The 21,191-nt window shown below is 49.3% G+C and overlaps 1 protein-coding gene across 2 annotated transcripts in view; it reads right to left on the reverse strand.

Moving 5' to 3' along the window:
• The window catches only part of CFAP119 (cilia and flagella associated protein 119), a 306,589-nt gene that overhangs the window by 35,047 nt on the left and 250,351 nt on the right, over window positions 1-21,191 (reverse strand). For both annotated transcript variants that reach the window (XM_069651633.1, XM_069651634.1), the window contains one exon: window positions 20,181-20,297. In XM_069651633.1, the coding sequence (XP_069507734.1) occupies window positions 20,181-20,297 (117 nt within the window). The remainder of the gene's footprint in view (window positions 1-20,180; window positions 20,298-21,191) is intronic.

The following is a 21,191-nucleotide window of genomic DNA, read 5'->3' on the forward strand; positions in this document are numbered from 1 at the left end:
GGAAGTGCCTCGTGCCCCCTGAACATCCTTCAGGACCCCCTAGGGGGGCCTGCCCCACAGTTTGAAGACCACTGCCCTACACTCTTCAATATCAATATGCTTCCTCTGGGAAACAGCCTCAGCTTATCAAACGAAGAATACCCCAGTTATGCAGACAATACTGAATTATACATTTGACTTTCAGGCAGTTGCTCACCACCATTGGACCACATTACTTCAACCCTGAACCAAATCCAAACACAGGCAAACAACATGTGTCTTAACTCTATGTAACCTGTCTAGGACACAACACACCAGGTACATTTCAGGGATTTAAGACCAGGATGATGAGGGGGTTTTGACTGTCCTTACCAACACTTCACAGTATGGTTTTCTCCATGGTTCAAAATCGCGGCATGCAAACAAAAATCTTAGGGGTTCAAATGTTTAGATATCCTACCTTCTCTATCGCTCAGTCTCACCTTGTTCTTCTTGGTTCCTGATATGCGTGTTGGAACTTTAGGCCTTCACAATAGCAGGAGCAAGTGGTGTAACAGCATCTTATACCAGGAGGCTGCCGTAGCTGCTCAAAAGGCTATGTCTGCTGCTCATTGCCACTTCCCTGTCTTAGGGTCCTGGTTCTAGTACCAAACACCTTTATTCTCATCTACTTTCTCGACAAGTGATAACAATCTCATCTTCTCCTCTTTCATTTTCATATCCCTGATGTTCCGCCAACTGCTCTTACTTTCACTCAACCGCCAGTAAAACTATTTATCTCTGGGTATGGTTCCCTCTCTTTACTACCTCTTGGTTCATCTTCACCTCAGACCATCTCTATCCTCCTCACCTCCTCAACTCTTGTTCCAACCACCTCTTCAATAGGTATCAGGTAATAAAATAGCAGCAAAAATGTTGCGGGTAAAAAAAATCACGCAAAAATGATTTGGCCCGTTAAAGGTGTACCCCATTATACCATTTAAGGGGAGCGGGGTTGCAGGGGTGTCCCCGGCTCCCCTTAAATGGTATAATGGGTCCGGGGGTTGCGGACATGTCCCCTGCATCCTTTACATGATTGTGACGGCAAAACCACAGCTTTTTTGCCGCAATATTTTGTATTCACGGCCATTTTTGCCACAATTTTAAGACATTGAACAGTTCAATACACTCTTACTCAGGTCTCCTTCCAACCACCACCTTAATATACTCTTCAATGCACTCTTCCTCTTATGTGGATTCCAACCTTCTCGTAACTACAGTCCATCTCCTCTCCTTTGATGACACCTCAAACCTCCTCAATACGCATTCCTCTTCCCTTGATGTTGCCACCAACCTCCTTAATACTTCCCCCTTCTTACCTTTGATGTCAGTTTCTTCCTCTCCTTTATCTCTACCTCCAACCACTTCACTCCTTCTGTTGTTCCTCCATTCCCCCGCCTGACTTTCTATCACCTCTAGCCTCCTTTCCTGCTCTCTGGCCGCCATTCTACAGCCTTCTTTCTCCTGCTCCAACTCTTCTGCTCTTGCCACCAGCTTCCTCCAAGACTCCTTCTCCTTCTCCATCTCCAAGCACTTACTTTGAAGTTCCAAAACTCTCTTCTAACACTGTCCAGAGCTAGCACTTTATATAATGCTTGGCATGAAGGGCTGCAGCCCTTCAGCTTCTTCGGCGGGGGTACTCAGTTGACAGATCTACCCAAGCCTAGTAGAGGGGAGAATGTGTAGATATGCCCCTCTGGAGGAACTGTTTAAAGAGGACAGCAGCCATCCTGGACCACAGTCCTGAACATTCTCTTACTGGATGAGTGGCAGCTGCTGCTCTCCCTCTCCAGATCAGCTGCTGGTAGCACTCCCCATAGAAATACGATGAAGCAGACTCATGTAAGCCCCAATTGAATGCTAAAACTGCCCTTTGAGGAGTGGAGAGGCTGAAGAACCCCTTCTCAGGCTTGGAGCTCAGTGTGAAGGTTTCTCCCATTGCTTGTACCGCAGGGAGGGATTACAGTTCTTTTTGCCCTATGAATATTAAGTAGAGATGGGGAGCGGGTTCCCCATGAAAGTCCACATAGGGGGTTGGACTGTACGTGTGTGGGGTTCCCTGTAATCTTCATGAGCTGCAGCCAGCAAATGCATCCTCAGAGTTTGGATCAGCGTTTCTGTTAGTAGAAAAGGGGGGTTGGGGAAGAAGTTGTCCTTCTCTTTACAATCTCTTGACAAAGTACAGGCAGCCTGGGACAGGGATGGGTTCTCTGATGTCCTTCTTGACCCTAGGTACCTGCATGTGGATTTTCAACATGTTCTCTTCCTGTTGGAACTGTAGAGGACTCTGTCCAGGCTGGGAGTTGTGCTTTCCGGAAGTTAGACTTTCTGAACTTGGCTGAGTGACTTGGCCTGAGGACACTGCTGGTCACAGAGACATAGGAATGCCTCTCCAGGTCCATGGTATGACAACCACATAATCACCTCATCAGAACAGTCTAACCTGAACTCCTGACACTCGCAATTGTAAAATAAAGTCACTTGTGAAGGATCAGAAATGTGAAACTGACACATTTGTGAAGGTTTTACAAAAGATGCTATTTTATTAACCCAAAATGTCGGATAAACACCACACTATCCCTATCCTGATAAGGATTCCACTGCCTAAAATAAACTAAAAGGAAACACTTTAACAAAATGTTTCTGTCCCTCGCACTTATATATACACAATAAATCAATAGGGAAATATATGGCAATTTACCAACAACAAATATAACAGTATAATTTACACCACTATAGTTGCTTCTTCTAATAACGTCAGAGAACTCCCCTTCCCCAGATTCAAGCAGACTTTTCTTTAAATGTTCATAAAGGATAAGGAAACCCTGTAGTATAACGAAAAGATGCACTTCAGTTCTCTTTCTAATCCAACTCGACAACACAAAGTTCCAATTTGGATTCCAAAGGTGATTCACAAATGTTAACAAAGCTTTCCTCTTTTCACTTGTAGTCAATGGGCCTCATTAAGAGTCTGGTTGTAGCGGTGCCATAAAAAAACGGTAGGCTGCTGCCAGACTCGTGATGAGTTACTGCCGCCTGACTTCCCGGAAACACCGGGGCATTACAGCCCCGGCGGTCTGGTAAGTCAGGCGGCAGTAATTGTTAGTCCCCATTCCCATTGAGTCCTATCAGACTCAATGGGAATTCGGACCATGAAAGCACCGGCACAGTGAATAACGGTGCCGGTGCTTCCATGAAGTCTACAGGCGGGTGCTGTTCCACCTGCCAGACCAGACCAGGAGGGTGGAAAGGCAACCCGCCCGCAGACTTGTACTTTGCCAGTCCGTAAACAATGCCGGTAAGCTTACCAGCACCATTGTTTCCGGAACAGCACAGTTATAATGAGGCCCAATGTCTTCAGACTATTTCTTGTCATCAACAATGCATACTTCAACAAAGATTTTGAAACCGTTTGTCATCAACAAAGAATATTTCAGAACTTCATTGGTTTCAAAACAAATGTCTTTGTCAGGATATTTTGGCACCACTTTAGCTTCAGTACTACTTCACCAAAAACACTACAGTGATTATCCAATTACTTCATCATAAGCTTTACCCCACCACAGTAATTCCTGAGTTTCCACCTGGTTTTCTCTCATGCCAGGTACTCCTGCCAGAACAGGACCAATGGTTACAAAAGCTCTCGGTCTGATATACTCTCCTGTCAGCCAAGACAAACTACTAAATTTCTCTGTTCGGGTATACTCCCCTGCCAAAACAGATCAATTGGTACAAAGTTCTAGGACCTGGTATACTCCATTGCCAGGTCGAGCTACCAACTCTCAATACATGTGGTATGGGTCCACTTCAAAGGTTTTAACAATGTCTTCTGCTTCACACAATTAGGTTTGAGTACTTTTTTAAGTGAAACAAGAATCACACTGGTGCTGTTTACTACACCCAAGTGTTTGCCACACGCAAGACAGGCAATGCTTCCTTCCTCCTAAACCTCTTTTATCAGAAGGGCAGCCCTCCTGCCAATCTTGTTCCACCTTTGTATTGTTAACCAAATGCTGATAACTCTTGCTCTCCTTCACACTTCTTTGGCTTTGGCAATGTGGGTTTAAGGCATTCTCTACACCTGGGCAATATTCTTCACACACTCTGTTATGCTCAGTTATTGTCTTTTGGTTTATGCAACCCTGTTTATGAATTGTCTTAGTTTGCATCCCTTTTGGCTTTGCAATAGTGGTCTGGGTTTCCTTCTCGAGATGTTTCCCCTTCGTGTGGCTGGCTGTTGTTACCCACTATATAATAATCACCTCCTTCAGGTGGGATCTTTAAAGTCTCTTCATGCCAACTGCTTTGGTTTACATCAGTTGGGTATGCGTCACAATCGTTAATTTGGTTTGCATCAGTTTGGTATTCAGAAGGGAGTCTAGATTCAGGCAATAGGTAATCACAGAGCACTCCAGGGTCACAATATAACAGTGAACTCAGGGGTGTGTGGCTACGAGAGCCATGTGAGCAGTCGAGCTCTGAGAGAGCTCCCGAGATGCGGGGTCCGATCCTGCATTAAAGTGCTTAAATATAACCACTTAGGCCCTGGAACCTTGCATACTGGCTGCGGAATACCAGGTGCAGACACCCTGCAAAGTTCGAGCCCAAACGTTAGACGAGGACCGTCCTGTGGGCTTTGCCGGGCTGGCATTCAGTGGGGCCGAGACCCCCAAAATGGTGGCTGAGGGGAGCTAACAAAGGCTCCAGAGGCCAGCACTGAAGGGGCTGCGCTACTGCGGCAGATGAGGAAGGTGGCGCGCAGCGACGCGCCTTAGCCCTGGGATGCCTGCTGGAGCGGGGCTGTGAGGAGCCCGATGCTCGGCGGGCGAGTGTGCCTTCATCGAACCCCATTCCGGGGCACCTGAGAGGACGGAGGCAGAGGACGCATCCTCCTCCGGCGGCGAGGAGACTGAGGTATTGGCCGCACTGGGCGCGAGGGGTCCGCGAAAGGACTAGCCAGACGCTTGCATACCCGGGAGCCTGCCCCCGGAGTTATAACCAGCTGTGGGATGCCTGCGGTCCCCAGCGCCCTGGAGCGACGGAGCGCGTTGTGGGCGGGGAGGCGGAGATTGCCTTGCCCCCCCCTCCCCCTCGCGATGGTAGTACCTAGTGTACGTGCATGACATGTGGCCTCAGTCTCAATAACGTGCTTTGTGCTACGCTGGGACATTTGACCACGGGCGAGGCGCTGTGCTTCAAGGAGGGCATTGATGGCAGCATAGAGGTAGCATAGTGCCCCTCCTGACCCAGGAGCTCGGATGCCCTCTGTACTGGTGGATAAAAGGAGAGACCTCCCCCCCAGTGTATGCCAGCAAATCACCAGGCGGAGGGTTACAGTATGCTCGAATGGCAATATTGGATCCTTGGGGCACCTACGATGCGGCCTGCCATTAAGGCAGATCTAATGTGAAACCTTGCATAACACCACAGTTGGGGGGTGAGGACGGAATCTTGCTGTGGGGCCTGTGGTATACACATAGTGGCAGTATAGACGCCAGGGGTACCACATAAGGACCGGGAAGTGCGTTTGTTGACCCGACTCGAATGGAGCTGAAGGTCGAGAACTAAGTGGAAGGAATAAACTCGCATGAACACGTGGGAGGACACAACCCACTCCAGGAGCAGAATAGGCAGTCTGAGTATACTCCTGGGGCGGCCCTGACACTTCAGGTGATCTAGTTTGCCCGGGTTGAGGACCACATGTGGTGGGGCCTGCCCATACGTTCCCGACGCATCAAGATGTCCAGCAAATCGGTGAGACCGAAGGGCAAGCAAGCCACACTTGATGACTATGCCAAAACACCACCGGGCGGTGAAGGAGCCGGGAAGAAAGACAGGGCCCCCGACGGGGGCTCGAACACTATGGGCAATAAGGAGGTACTGGCGGCAATTGCAGGTCTGAAAGGGGCCTGGGAAACTAAACTGGGACTGGCCATGAACGAACTGAAAGAGCCACTTGAGCTAAAAGTTGGGGCAGTACAGGAGGAGGTGAGTCTCCTCCGGCAAGATGTAAGGTCACTAGCGGAACGCACGGGTACCCTGGAAAAGAGGTGGCCCCGAACACAGCGGACTGTGCAGCCCATAAATTGGAACTCCATGCCCTAGTGCAACGAGTACACAATCTGGATTGTCGGGCGGAGGAGGTGGAAGGACGCGCCCGACGAAACAACATTCGTATCGTTGGATTGCCGGAAAGGTGCTGAGGGAATTAACCCCACGGAATTCATCGAGTCAATGCTGTTGCAGGAGATATCTGGAGGGGCGCTGTCCCAGGGGTTCGCTGTGGAGAGGGCGCATAGGGCCCTGATGCGAAAGCCACTGCCGGGAAACCCTCCCAGGCCGGTGATAGCTAAGATCCTAAATTACCGTGACCGCAAAAAAATCCTTGAACACTTTCGGAAGGGTGGTACAATAAAAAGAGGGTCGGCAAACATAACGGCGTACCCGGATTACACCTTGCAGGTGCAGCGCCGTCGCATGAACATTGGGTCCGTGAAAAGAAGATTGCAGGAAGCGGGCCACAAGTACATGTTGATCTACCCAGTAAAATTGAAGGTGTTCCACAAGAGCAGAACCTTGTTTTTTGAAACCCCGGAGGACGCCATGGGATGGTTGGATGCGCAGGGTTGCCCCCAAGAACCGGGTATACAGACAGAAGAAGGCGGAGATAAGTAACATGTGTCTGGGGCACCCAGGGTGCCGTAGCCTATGACAATGGGACTTGAATATAGCACAGGATATAACCTGTTGGGGAGTGTTTCCAGGGCTATAGATATATGCATGATCCGTTTGCACTAGAAACTTTGGTATCAGTATGGGAGCTTCATGGAGCCGGCCCTCGCATCCCCAATACGAGACGTTTAGTTAGGTCACCGATAGCATGGTGACACCCTGCTGGGGTCCTGGCCTGGACGTTCCCCTGGACGCGGGGGAGCCTGAGATCCAGGGATGGAGCTGGGCACTTGTTGGGGTTAGGTGTGGAGGGCGGAGGGAAGGGGTTGTGTGCAGTGGTTTGTTGTAGTTCGGGGGTGTGTGCAGTTGGGGTGCGAGCCTACACCCCAGGAAAACGATATGAGCCATGGGAGACCTTAAGATAGTTACTTGGAATGTCAGGGGGCCCAACAGCTATTTGAAAAGAAACAAGGTTATGATGTACCTGCGGGGGCGTGGCCTGGAGCCGATGGCGAGCAGAGGCTGATTCGCCGGGCTCCGGCCGAGACGCCGTTTCCGAATCTTTTTTCTCCGGCTCCAGCGAGATAGCAGCCCGCTGAGAAGCACGCAGCGGTGTGTGAGGCGATCCCGCACAAAACCTGCTCGAGGGGTCGGACTCTCCGGCCCCCTAGACGCCAGCGCTGGTCTTAGAACGCGCTCCCTCCCCCCGCCGCGCCTGGATTCAAGATGGCGTCTCACAGAGCTTAGCGGGGCCTCCGCGGAGCACCCCCCGCCAGCACATCCAGGCGGTGAACGTCGAAGAGGAGCACCACAGCGGAGCGGGCCTCCTTCTAATATCCGACCGTGGCTGGCACCAGATCCTCGCCCTTCTCCTCTCCCACCACGCCGGAAGGCTCCGGTCGACACAACGTGCCGGTGTCGCTCTATCTCCAGAGCTTCACCGCGGCACAAATCACATCTCGGAGACGGCGGTGAGGGTCTCCGCGCAACGCCCGAACTCATCCGCCTCTAACTCTTTCTCCCCGACCTACCCGAAAATAGGCACGGCACATACTCCGGGGACGGGAGTGCGCGGCGACGCCACCGGCCTCACCCTCCTGGGCCCACATCCATCTGCAGGGAGGCCGCCGCCGGGAGGAGCTGCTGGGTCACTGGGTCGCAGTGGCCCGCCACCTTGCCCAAAGGCCCGGAAACCAGGAAAGACCCGGAAAGCCGCAACGGTGCGCCAAGCCACGGAACAATTGTGAGCACGGCCCCAGCTACCCTCCCCAACCACAACCTGCATTGTCCTCGCGGTTGGGCCACCCAACTGGACTCATTCACCAAGAGGGGACAACTCCTGCCCTAAGCGCCCCAACTCCATCACCCCTGAGTCCAGGGGCAGCGACACAGGCGCTAAGATAGCGGATGAAGCATCAGAACGCACAGTGGAACACTCCACCCCATGTGCCCTGGACAGCTCCCAACCACTGAAAATAATAACTCCCCAGGGCACAGCCCACCCTAGAACACCACTCCACATAAGCGAGTGGCCCTGAACCTCACCCCTCCAGACTCAGGATTCCAGGGTAACCACTAGTACGCCTCCAACATGGCCGCCAAAAATAAAACCAGAGCCGCCACCATGGACTCCTTTGTCTCAGCCAGGGCAAAGACTCCCACCCAAGCCAAGGCCAGCTCCACTGAAAACATTCGCTCGCAGGAGACGGAGCCCAAAGATAATCACTCCCAGATAATGGACGCCATTGCCTCATTAAAGACTCACATCGACTCCAAGATAGACGAGTTCAAAATAGACATACAACTCATTCGCCAAGATGCCCGCAACTTAACGGAAAGGGTGACGGCCATGGAGAAATCCACAGAGGAGGGGTCCGCGGACACGGCGACTCTACAATCTGAAGTTTCGAACCTGAAAAGGAAGGTCGCATTCCTAGAAGAAAGGGCGGAGGAAGCCGAGGGTCGGGCTAGACGAGGGAACATCAGAATCCTAGGTATCCCGGAGGGGAATGAAGGCCTAAATACCACGTCCTATGTTGAAACCCTGCTGCTACAGGAGATTGGGGCCGGCAAACTGACTCAGGGATTTGCGGTGGAAAGGGCCCACAGGTCCCTACAGAAACGACCTCCCCCTGGCTCACATCCACGGCCAATCATAGCCAAGATACTAAATTTCCAAGACAGAGAAATTATATTAAGATACTCCAGGGAAACTGGCCCTATTGTACAGGGCGACTCTAAGATTTCCATATACCCGGACTATACCCAGAAAGTACAGAGGGAGAGGAACTCGTTTGTTCCGATCAAAGCAAGGCTTCGCCAACTGAACCTTAAATACAGGTTGCTGTACCCGTCCCGCCTGAAAGTTATCCACAAAGGGCGAGCAATCTTCCTCGACAATCCGGAAGCGGCCAACATGTGGCTAGAGGACAATAACCTTGCTGACGGTGGAGATAACCCAGGAGGGGAAGACTGAACCTCGGGGGAGCTGAGCTAGACCCCAGGGACCCTCCACACCACCCACACATGAAGCGTAAACAGCCGGACCCAAGCAGGTAATCCAATTAACAGTATATCGTATGGAAACGACCCTCGTTTGGCCTCGCCGCCTTGCAGCAGCCCCGCCCCCAGCGAAAGATCCAACCGGGCGAGTTTCTGCCCGACCCAACTCGCGCCCGACTCCCGGATGGGTTTAGACGGCGCGGGAGCGCCTGAGCACCGCGACAGAGTTGTAGTCGCTGGGCGCACCAGTTTGAGTTATGTTATTAGCTTAGTTAGTCCTATAGTCTTCGTCCCATTGATGCTTGAAAATATCGAGATGGCCACAGGATACGCCCCAAGAATCGACGAACCAGAGGTCCATCGCCTACAACTTACCAACCACGCTTTGATGCCGCATCGGGCCACCGTAGTTGTCCCCCACGCCAAACCCAGAACGCTGCACCAATGGCATCACAACTCAATGTCATGACATGGAACGTAAGGGGAATGGGCTCGTACCTCAGGAGGAACCGCATACAGTCTTACCTTAGGAGGAAGAAAGTCTCGATAGCGATGTTACAGGAGACGCACCTCACCGAAGACGCTCTGTCCAAACTGGCAGACCGATGGGAGGGAACTGTGAGAGGATCCCCATATTCCAAATACGCAAGGGGTGTGCTGATATGGATAAACCCGAATGTGCCTTTCCAGTTACACGGATGTGAATCTGACAAGGACGGCAGATACGTAATAATGTGGGGGACTATGGAACAGACCCCGATTTGCTTAGCTAACACATATTTCCCGCAACACGGAATCCCGTCTTATCTCAACACACTGAGTCCCAAGCTGGCACACCACCGAGGCCAAACCTTCCTATGGGGAGGAGATTTTAACTGTGTCATGGACACAACTATGGACAGATCACTTCCTCCCCCCAATCAAGCAACCCCGCAACTCGTGCTATGGCGGAAACATTGGACCAACTCAATCTAGTGGACATCTGGAGGATACAACACCCAGCCGACAGGATTTACTCACATTACTCAGCCCCACACAACGTCCACACAAGAATAGATTACTTGTTCATTGATCGAGAAGAGGCCCCGCTGGCGATAGCCACAGAGTACCTGGGGAGATCCATCTCCGATCACTCTCCGTTAATCATGCAATGGCGGCAGAGGGGACCCAGACCCCCGATCCCCATGTGGAGAATGCCTTCCGCGACATTAGAGGATCCACAGTTCAGAGAGGACCTTGCCGAGAGACTAGAGGAGTACGTCGAAATCAATAAAGGATCCGTCTCCACTTGGAGCACACTGTGGGAAGCCATGAAGGTGGTTACCAGAGGAGAAATCATATCTAGAGCTGGTGGCACCCGCAGGCAACTAAAGACGTCACTTGAGGCCCAAGAATCAGAGATCACTCGTTTAGAGTCCACTCTTGACACCTCCCCAGGGGTCGAAACGGAACTGAAAGCAGCCCGAGAAAAATGCCAGCTCTCCTGGGACAGGCTGGAAAAATTTGACTTCGCCACATACACCGCTCGATCCCACAGGGAATCAGACAAACCAAGCAGGCTGTTGGCCTGGTTGTGTAGAAGAGAGCACCCTAAACACTTACCAACGGAAATAATAGACGCCGAGGGTGCATCCCACAGGACACAGATGGGGATCAACAAAGCATTTGCCGAGTTTTACTCAAAACTATATGCTCATGAAGCCCGGATCCCCACCACAGAAATAATAGATACCCTGGAAGAGATCGACCTACCCCAAATATCCAGCGAACAGAGAACTGAACTAGACATGGAAATCACTCTCGACGATGTAAGATGGGCCATCAGGTCGCTCGCTACCTCCAAGACCCCTGGTAGTGACGGGCTCACGCCGGAATTTTACAAAGCATACGAGCCCATTCTCACCCCCATCCTACACGAAGTCTACCAGGAAGCTTATACAAACGGGATCCTCCCCAACACCATGAGAGAGACTATAATCATCCCCATGCTTAAGCCCCACAAACCGCCCACTGACTGCGACTCATACCGACCCCTGGCCATGCTCAACTACGATAGCAAGATCCTCACCTCAATACTGGCCAGCAGACTTGCTAGAGTGATAGGGTCCATAATTCATGAGGATCAGAACGGATTTGTCCCAGGACGCAACACCACAGCCAACTTGAGGAGGCTTCAACACATCATGGCCGAAACTCACGATTCGGAGGAAGATCTAGCGATTTTGTCGCTTGACGCCATTAAGGCCTTTGACTCCATCTACTGGGAGTGGCTGGTGGAGGCCTTGCGGGCTTTTGGCTTCGGAGATGGTTTCATCAGATGGGTCCAGGTTCTCTACAACTCCCCAGTGGCCAGGGTCAAGACAGGCGGAATAGTCTCAGAACCTTGGGAAATACAGAGGGGCACGAGACAAGGATGTCCACTTTCGCCCATGCTGTACATACTGGGACTGGAACCGATTGCCTTATACTTTCGTCAACAGCTCTTTGACGCTGGCATCAAGGTGGGCAACGTTTATAACATAATATCATTGTACGCAGATGACGTTCTTCTGTACTTAAAAGACCCTGAGATCAATGCACCGATAACACTGGAAGTACTCGACAACTACGCGAGATACTCCGGAATCCAATTTAGCAGACACAAATCCTCAGCATTCCCCCTGGCTGGATTGAGAGACGCCTTAGCGGAGGACCTTCCGATCATAGGGATAAAATGGCAACCCGAGAAGTTCAGATACTTGGGGATTAATGTCAGCCACACCCCACAGCTCACACATGAGCACAACACAGAAGTCGCCGTCACCAACCTCCGACGATCCATAAAATTCTGGTCCAAACTCCCACTGGCAATGGTGGGGAGAGCGGCGATTGTCAAAATGATAATCCTTCCCCGCTTCTTATACTTCTTTGTGAACATTTGCCATTACGTACGGCCCCCCTTCTTCAAGAAATTGGAGGCCATTATTAAGGACTTTCTGTGGGGACCTCACAGGCATAAACTGTCACTGGCTACACTAACCCTGCCACATAAAGAAGGTGGAATAAAACTTCCAGATCTCCAGCTCTATTACCTGGCCGCTCAGCTCAGTCACATCACGAGGTGGCTGTCGGACGAATCTTCAGCAGAACTGGGGCTACTGAAGCAACCTCACACCAACTTAACTCCCAAGGAAACTCTATGGAACCCCCTCTGCCGCTCCCCGGAAACCCCTTTGGTTGTGGGGCTTGGCAGACAGATATGGACCAGGACTTGCTACATCAGGAAGGTGCAACACCCATACTCTCCAGACCACCCCATAATGGTAGATGTGTGCAAGAAGGAGGCAGACCTCCCCATAGCAAGGAGGTGGGAGGAAGCCGCAATATACACATGGGGAGACATGTTTGAAGATGGAGTGTTCAGGGACTTTGAATCGATACAAGATATCGAAGGACTACCCAAAGGCCAGTTCCTTTGGTACCATAGGCTCAAACACACTGCCAAGAAACAGTGGCCCTCCTGGCCGGAGGAACCCACCTCGGACCCTCTACTACAGGAAATGTATGACCTCTCCGATAGATGGAGACCGGTCTCCAGGTTGTACAACAAGCTCATCGACAAACCTAACCCTAAGGGAGTGGCGCTGAGGGCAAAATGGGAAGCAGACCTCGCAGCCCCACTCACTGATAAAGAATGGGAAAGAGCACTAATATTCCCCAAGAAAGTGTCAAGAAACTCCAGATTTGGCCAAATACAGCTGAACGTCCTTTACCGAACCTACATGACTCCCCACAGAGTTGCCTCGTTCAATGCGAAGGTCCCACCGGTGTGCCCATGGTGCGGGAACGACAGGGCAGACATGATCCATATGTTCTGGACCTGCACCAAAGCGATGACGCTCTGGTCAAAAGTCAAGCAGTCCTGTAGAGACGCCGGTATGGAGCGATATGAATGGTCACCAGGAGAATGCCTACTGGGTACATACCCCAGACCAAGTAAATTCAAACACCTTGTGAAACTAATGGACATTTCATGCATACTTGTTAAAAGGACCATAGCGATGGCTTGGAAGACACCCGCAGGCCCCAGACACGAGCGCTGGTTAAACGAAATGGTGAGATGGACAGCTGCAGAGACCAGAGCCTGGCAGGAAGGAACCACATCCAACGGGGACGCCACAAGCGGCTCCCTGGTCGCCTGGAAGGCTCTCCTGATGGACATGCTCTTCGATGCGGATCATAAGCCCCCCTGAACACCTGTCGTGGTTTGTTGTAATAGGCTCCCACCATCACAATGCAGATGTCCCCTGCAACTGTTCCCCTCCACTTCCTGAGAAGTTACACCCTGGGCTGAACCGCCATCACAAACTCTACATGTTACATCACACGAAGACTATCGTTGTTTAAGTTAAGTTTCCTTTTGTTTACTCCTATTTTTTTCTTTTTCTCTTTTCTCTTTCACTTGTTTAATTCACGAGTTTGTATTGTCTCACCTTTATCACGAAACCAATAAAATACTTTGAAAAAAAAAAAAATGATGTACCTGCGCAGGCAGAAAGTGGACATAGCCTTGTTACAAGAAACTCATTTAACGCAGGAAAAACTGGAAGTGCTACGGAAGAAGTGGAAAGGGACGGTAGTAAGGGCAGCATACTCAGCCTACGCAAGAGGGGTAATTACATGGGTGGCCCCACATGTCCCGTTCCAGCTGTTGCATTCTGCAGCGGAGTCAGACGGCAGGATGGTGGTTACGAAGGGGCTGGTGGAAAATAGAGAGATATGTATTGTAAATACTTATGCCCCGAATCAGGACACGGCTGCGTACTTTAGAACTCTGTATGGTAAACTCAGTGGTAGTGTGGGGGGCTGTGCTATGGGGGGTGATTTTAATTGTGCGTTAAACCCAAAAATAGATAGATCAGACACTAAGGTGGATAGACCCACTCCGGCTGCAAAGACATTGCAGTAATTATTGGCAGATTTTGGGTTGGACGATGCATGGAGGTCACGCCATCCACAGGATAGACAATATTCACACTATGCGGCCCCTCAGGGCCTATATACTAGACTAGACTATGTGTTTGTCACACATGAACTAATGACTAAAATAACACATGCAGAATACAAAGCAAGGGTCCTCTCAGACCACTCGCCACTGATGTTAGTGTGGCAATACGGACCCCTGAGGGGAAGGATACCCACATAGCGCCTGCGTGCAGAGGCGCTGAAAGACAACGTATTCAAAGAGGATATGCGAGAGGAAATAATAAGTTATTTTGAGATAAACACTGGCAGTGTTAAGACAGCAAGCACACTCTGGGAAGCCTTCAAGGTGGTGGTGAGGGGGATTGCCATGGCCAAGTCTAGGGGACTGCAGAATGGGATCCTGACCGAGTTGCAGGAAGCTGAAAAGGAGCAAGAAAGGGTGTCGGAAAGGGGTAGCAACACCAAGGAAGACACGGAAATGGTACTTGGCCTGCAACAGAAATGTGCAGTATATTGGGAAAGATTATGCAACCTCAACTATAAAAAGTATATAGAGACAACACGCAGAAGGGGACAAACCAGGGAGAGTCCTGGCATGGCTATATAAAAATGAGACCCATAGGCCCCCAATTAGAACGATAGTGAAAGAAGATGGGAGCATAGCAGACACACAAGAGGGAGTTAATCAGGAATTTGTAGAGTATTATAGACGCCTGTATGGGGATGAGGCAGGAAGCAACAGCGAAGAGGTAAGAGATACATTGGAAGATATCGGACTACCCCAGATCAGTGCAGAGGAGAGGGAGGAGCTAGATGCCCCGATCACCCTAGTGGATCTAGAAGAGGTAGTGAGGCAGCTGCCCACGTGCAAAACCCTGGGAACTGATGGACTCCCAAGCCAATTCTATAAAGCATATAAAACAGAGGTACTCCCCCCGCTGCTGGAGATGCTTAACGAAGCATATAAAGCTGGGAAATTACCGGAATCCTTACGCGAAGCGGTCATTATACCACTTCCCAAACCCAATAAGCCTGGTAGCGACTGTGGCTCTTACAGGCCCTTGTCGATGTTAAACCAAGACAGCAAAATTCTAACAGCGGTCTTGGCAAATAGACTGAAGAAGGTCATTAATAAGTTAATACATCCTGATCAGACAGGATATGTCCCGAATAGAAACATCTCAAATAACCTCAGGCAACTCCACGGAGTCATTGAACATTCTAACGAAGATGCAGGCGAGATGGCGATAGTATCATTAGATGCAAATGGCCCTGGTTAACTGCGGCCCTAGCCAATTATGGTATGGGACCAGGATATCTCAAATGGGTCAAACTGTTATATAGCGTACCACTAGCTAGAGTGAAGACAGGAGCTGTAGTTTCTGAAAGATGGCAACTCAGTAGAGGCACCAGACAGGGATGGGATGCCCATGGTCCCCCATGCTGTATATCTTAGCCTTAGAACCCCTGGCGATTTATTTAAGGCAGCAATATGATACAATAGGTATTGTTGTTGGAGAGACACCACATCTAATTTCATTGTATGCAGATGACATGTTACTGTATTTGTGCTACCCAGAGAACTTCCAATATATATTAGAAGTGATGAAGAGGTTTGCAGAACTATCAGGCATAGCTGTGAACCCAAGTAAGTCCTGTATGTTCCCGCTGGGTAGGTATAGAGGGCTCCCGTTAGAGCATTTGCCGATCCTACAGATAGCGTGGGAGGTTAACACATTCAGATATCTTGGGGTAGACATATATCATACGGTAGAAGCTGAGCATAGGCATAACATGGAAAGAACAGTTAAGAAACTGGAGAGTAGCATGAAGTTTTGGGTGAAGCTCCTCTTGGCAATGATGGGACGAGGGCCGATGCACAAGATGGTGGCGCTGGCCAGATTGTTGCACTGCTTCGTGAACATCCCATACTCAATACCCAGGAAATTCTTTTCCAGGCTGGGCGGCATATGCAGGGAATTCTTATGGCACAGCATGAGGAACAGGGTAGCCCTGTGGAAATTACAAAATCCATACGAGAAAGGAGGCATTAAATTACCAAACTGGGAAGTCTATTAATGTGGCGAGCCAATTACAATACGTAGCTAAATGGCTCTCTGATGAGCCTATCTTAGAACACAGGCTGTTTCAAAGGGGCTGCGCCCCATACTTTCTGCAAGAGATGATATGGTTGCCCAAATCGGAGTTAGAAGGCCGCCCGGGGATGATGAGCCTTGGGTGGGAGATATGGCAAAGAACGTACCAACTAATGGAAAAGCCATCCCTGTGCTCCCCACAGGTCCCATTGGTCGCAGTGGCGGGAAGAGAAAAGCAACTAAGGTTAATGATTAGGAAGCACTGGGAACTGGTGGGGATAGCAACAATGGGGGATGTGTGGCAGGAGGGGAAGATACTGGAATTTGGGGAGCTGGTGGAACTAATGGGGTTGCATGTGGGGCAATACATTACGTATCATGGGGTGGTGCAACGAATTAAAGATACCTGGTCTGAGGTGGCATTGGCGGAGGAACCGGACGCCACTATAGATACGATATATGACATAGCAGAAGGGGGACACGAAACATCCAGATTATATGAGATGATAATGTCCAAAGCGGACAAGGAGGTGGTGCAACTCAGACTGGACTGGGAAGAAGAAGTAGGGGCCCTGATGAGTTATGGGATGTGGGAGAGAGCACAAGGATATCATAAAAAAGTATTGAGAAATGCTGGGTTACAGCAGATACAATTATATATAACTCACAGGGCATACCTGACGCCTCAAAGAATAGCTCAATTTAAAAACGTCAGACGTCAAGTGTGCCTTAACTGTAATGAAGAAAATGAGGGAATGGTGTATATGTTTTGGGCGTGCCTATTAATAGAGAGATACTGGGGAGAAATAGCACAGAAGATGGAGGACAATGGGATCCATATGAAGGTGGACACTGCATGGGCTTGTTTGATAGGAGGGTTTCCCAGACCACGTAAGCTTAAACATGTAAGCAAACTGAAAGATCTAGCGTATGTCCTAGCAAAGAGAAGAATTGCAATGGGATGGAAGGCATGTTATAGACCAAAAATGGAAACGTGGTGGAAAGATCTGCAGAAGTGGGCGGAGGCAGAAACTGTAGTATGGCAGGAAGCGTGTAAAGGGGAGGCAGAAGAAGAAGCCAGAGCCCTATTGGGTTGGAGGCAACTGATAGCTGAATTATTTGGGCCTTCGCATGATGGACCAAGTGATAGAGACCCAATGAGTTCTGTCGAAGAGGAATCCCCGCCGCAAGATGTACAGACTGGAAATGAGGGGGAGTAGGCTGGGGAGGGGGGGGGAAGGGGAGACACAGTGGGCTTGAATACAGCAATGTATGTTTATCTGTGATTGACATTATGCATCCAATGTAAGTTTGGTTTGAGTTGTTATTTTTTTAATAAAATCAATAAAATTGTTTTAAAAAATAAAAAAATAAAAATATAACAGTGAACTCACCGGGTTTGGCGTGCGCGTCTGTATACCTCGCTGCTTCCAGCTTCTCTGCGTCAGTTCTTCTGCCAGGCCTGGCAACTTCTCCTCCACAGCTTCCTGCGTCTCGCTTCTGCAACTTTCAGAGCCCTTCTGGCTCTCCCAGCGATCCGGTGCTCGCCTACCACAGCTGAACACTCCACAATGGGGAAAGTTACAGAAAGGTACCCTTTCTGCTGCGCAACCTCTGCAGCTGAAATCCCGAGCCTGTATGACTTTCTCAGGACCGGCATCAATTTCTCTCGCCACTCTGGTCCCGGTGTCCTGGCTCTTTCGTAATTTCTTCCTCTGCTGTTTCATGGAGATTTAAAAACGCCTCCAAGCACTACTACTACTACTGCCCTCCTGCTGCTGCTGCTGCTGCTGCTGCTTCGGCTTTCTCATCCCTTATTTTTTTCCACCTTGGTCTCTTGGTCTGCACCTGAGGGGGCCTTTTGTGCCCATCAGCACCCTTGGGTGTGGGTCATGAACCTTAATGCGCTGCACTCTGAAACCTTGTGCCTCTGCAGCCCTCTTCTACATCCCAGCTCTCTGGGAATTCTGGGAATCGAAGTCCATAACACAAAAGTCACTCCTTTCAACAACTTCCATTTTACAATAAGCTATTAGGAGATTGGGGTTTGGGGGAAAATTACCTAAGGGGGTCTCCCATTCCTCCTGACCCGTTTCCCCTCACAGGTGATCCTGCCTGCTTACACCACCCCTAGGGTCAGGATCAGGAAGTGTCTGCCTTTCCCTGGTCCCATGAGAGGTGTCCCAAGCCAGTTCTCCTGGATGAATCACCTCTGATTCAAACTACACCCTAAACCGACATTCCCCCTACCAAAACTCCATCAGAGGCCACAACATATTCGCACTTTCAAACATTTAGGAGTCACACTTGAGCCCTCACTCTGTTTTCAAGGTCATATTTCAGCTCTCTATTTCACCCTGAAACTTCTTCACAACCTAAAATGTTTCCTCTCACTCTCAAACCTCTCCACTATAACCCAGGCTCTAATGGCCCACAAAACAGATTACTGCTATACCATTCTGCAAGGAACAAACTCCTCATTACTAAATACTGCAAATCCTACTGAACTCCGATGCCAGACTAATTGGCAATGCCAATGGCCGTGAACACACTCCTTCAACTCTCATATCACTACACTGGCTTAATGTCACATGAAGATGTAAATGGATAATTCTGGTGCAAGTGCACAAAAGCTCTCAATGTTAACCCAGTGGATTGCATGTCAAACTTGATTTCCCCTTGCAAACCCTCAAGACTCCTCCGCTCATCCAACAAGAGCAAAATGGACCCTCCTCATTTCGAATCTATCTCCAGGGGAGGCATAAGATTCTCAGTCAGGAGGGCTTTGCTTTGGACACTACCCGGCATCTAAAGGATTCCACCAATCTATAACTATATAAATAAAATACAACTACAAACCTCTGTCAATTTCATAACAGCGCAAAAACCTTGCTCTTCAGCCAGGCTTTCAACTAATATCCTCTCCTGCTATTTTGTTCCATCTTACCGGGGATATTGTGCTTTTATTGTTAGAAGTGTGCCTTGCAAAAATCACAAAAACTAAATAAAACTCATACTCAAACTACCCCCAACTCACCTTCTATTACCACACAGCCAAATATCTGAATACATAAAAAAAACTAGAGGCTTACTTACACAACATTGGCATGGCCTCATAATTCAGCTTGGTCACCAAACCAAGTTTGTTTCAGATAACACAAATTAGGAAAATACCCCTGTATATCTCCCCGGCCAGCAACCTAATCAACACCAAGCTTGCAGAACCCTGAGAATACTACTATCCCAACTGTTTCCAAGCCACTGCCAAGCTAACCAATCCACATGTGTCCAAGCACAACACCTCAGGGTATAGACATTTGTGTCTGCTGGGTCTCAAACATGTACACTAACAGCAGAAACCTCAACCCCCCTCTCCTTTCGGGAAACCTTATACTCCCATCCTCTTCACCCAACGACAATAACTAGCTCTCTTCTCAGCCAAAGGAAATGCCGATCCCTAAAGAGTTGCCTTCTGAGAGACATTGAAGCTCATAGTGTGGGCACTACTAAATCACCTAAAGTAATAATAACAGATTTAATGAAACAGACCCTGTTAACTATAGTTGAAAGGATATGTAACAGGTAATGCCCCTCATTGCTGTTATTTAACATCCGCATATGACTTCTTGACAACAATAGTGACTTCCAAAATCTCCAATTGAAATTGTGCCAGGATGTCACTGAAATGTATCCTACAAGGGTGGATGATCTAGGGCACTACTCCCAACACACCAACATATCAGACTGCTTGCCATTGGATGCAGGCGTGTTGGCTATGCCCAAATTGGGCGAAACCAGAAATACTACTAATTGGACGCTCCCCTCCGATCAGCCCCCCTTCTCACTGCCGGTATGTGTCAATACATAAAACACAATTAATACTTCTATTCCAAACTCACATAAGGGTTGGTCTGGGCAGTGACTTACCTGTGGGGTGTAGGCATATTTGTAGAGCTTGAAGTGGCGGAAGTAGGTGTTCACCACGTATTCCGTGATCTGCAGCACCTGTTCCTGGTTGAAGAGATCAATACTGAACGGAGGCCGCTGAGGAGGAGGGGGAAGGTTTGAACATAATGAATGCAAAAGTTAGTTAAGTTACATGTTAAAATTAGATATAATTGGGTGCTGAACAAGTAAACAATATGTAACGTCTTGTACCCAAACTGCAAATGACCAGAGTTCTCTCAGCATCTCAGCGCTACAGAGGGAGTAACCAAGCTGTAATGTCTACCAGAAGACTTCGGCCTAGTTAGATTATTTATGGTGTAACTGTAGGTAGCTGGGCTCTAGTGACCACACCAATTGAGCTCACAACCCCCCAAAAAAGTCTAACTTCTTCAAACCCACATTATAAGTAGCACAAAGATAAAAGGATAGACCCAATATCGGCCAAATCAATCATTTAAAGGGATGCCTTAAGTGTACTATGTCACAAAGACACTAAGTTCCAGATAGGAAAATCCCAGCATGTCAAGCCCAAGCTACGGATCCCCATCTCCCAGTGTTCTAGGAAGACTTCCTGAAACAAATGCCAAATCCCACAGAGATCAATGCAAGGTTTTAGAAAAATTTACATTTCCATTGGCTTCCTCGCTGTACAGAAGCATTTTGGGACAAACACTTAGAATAAATCTGTGTTCAACACAACTCTCGCACACCCTCCACAAGCTCACATCAGCGGTTCACATCTGCAGCGCTTAGAGTTTGGGATCCAAATCCTATTCACATGTTTTGCTGCCTTCATTTGCCGAGTTCGACCATGTCTGACACGGATAGCCTCTGCCTGGGAATGCATCTCTGTCCCTCAATATACCAGAATCAGCCTTCCAGGAATGGTGTGTTTATCCACGAAATAGAAGTTGCAATGGTTAGGAGGATGAATTTAGATACAAGGTGGGTCAGTACTATCTCTACTCTCCCACTCCTGCCACCTCTCTC

Source organism: Ambystoma mexicanum, chromosome 3p (assembly GCF_040938575.1).
Source record: "Ambystoma mexicanum isolate Mex_15411 chromosome 3p, UKY_AmexF1_1, whole genome shotgun sequence".
NCBI lineage: Eukaryota > Metazoa > Chordata > Amphibia > Caudata > Ambystomatidae > Ambystoma > Ambystoma mexicanum.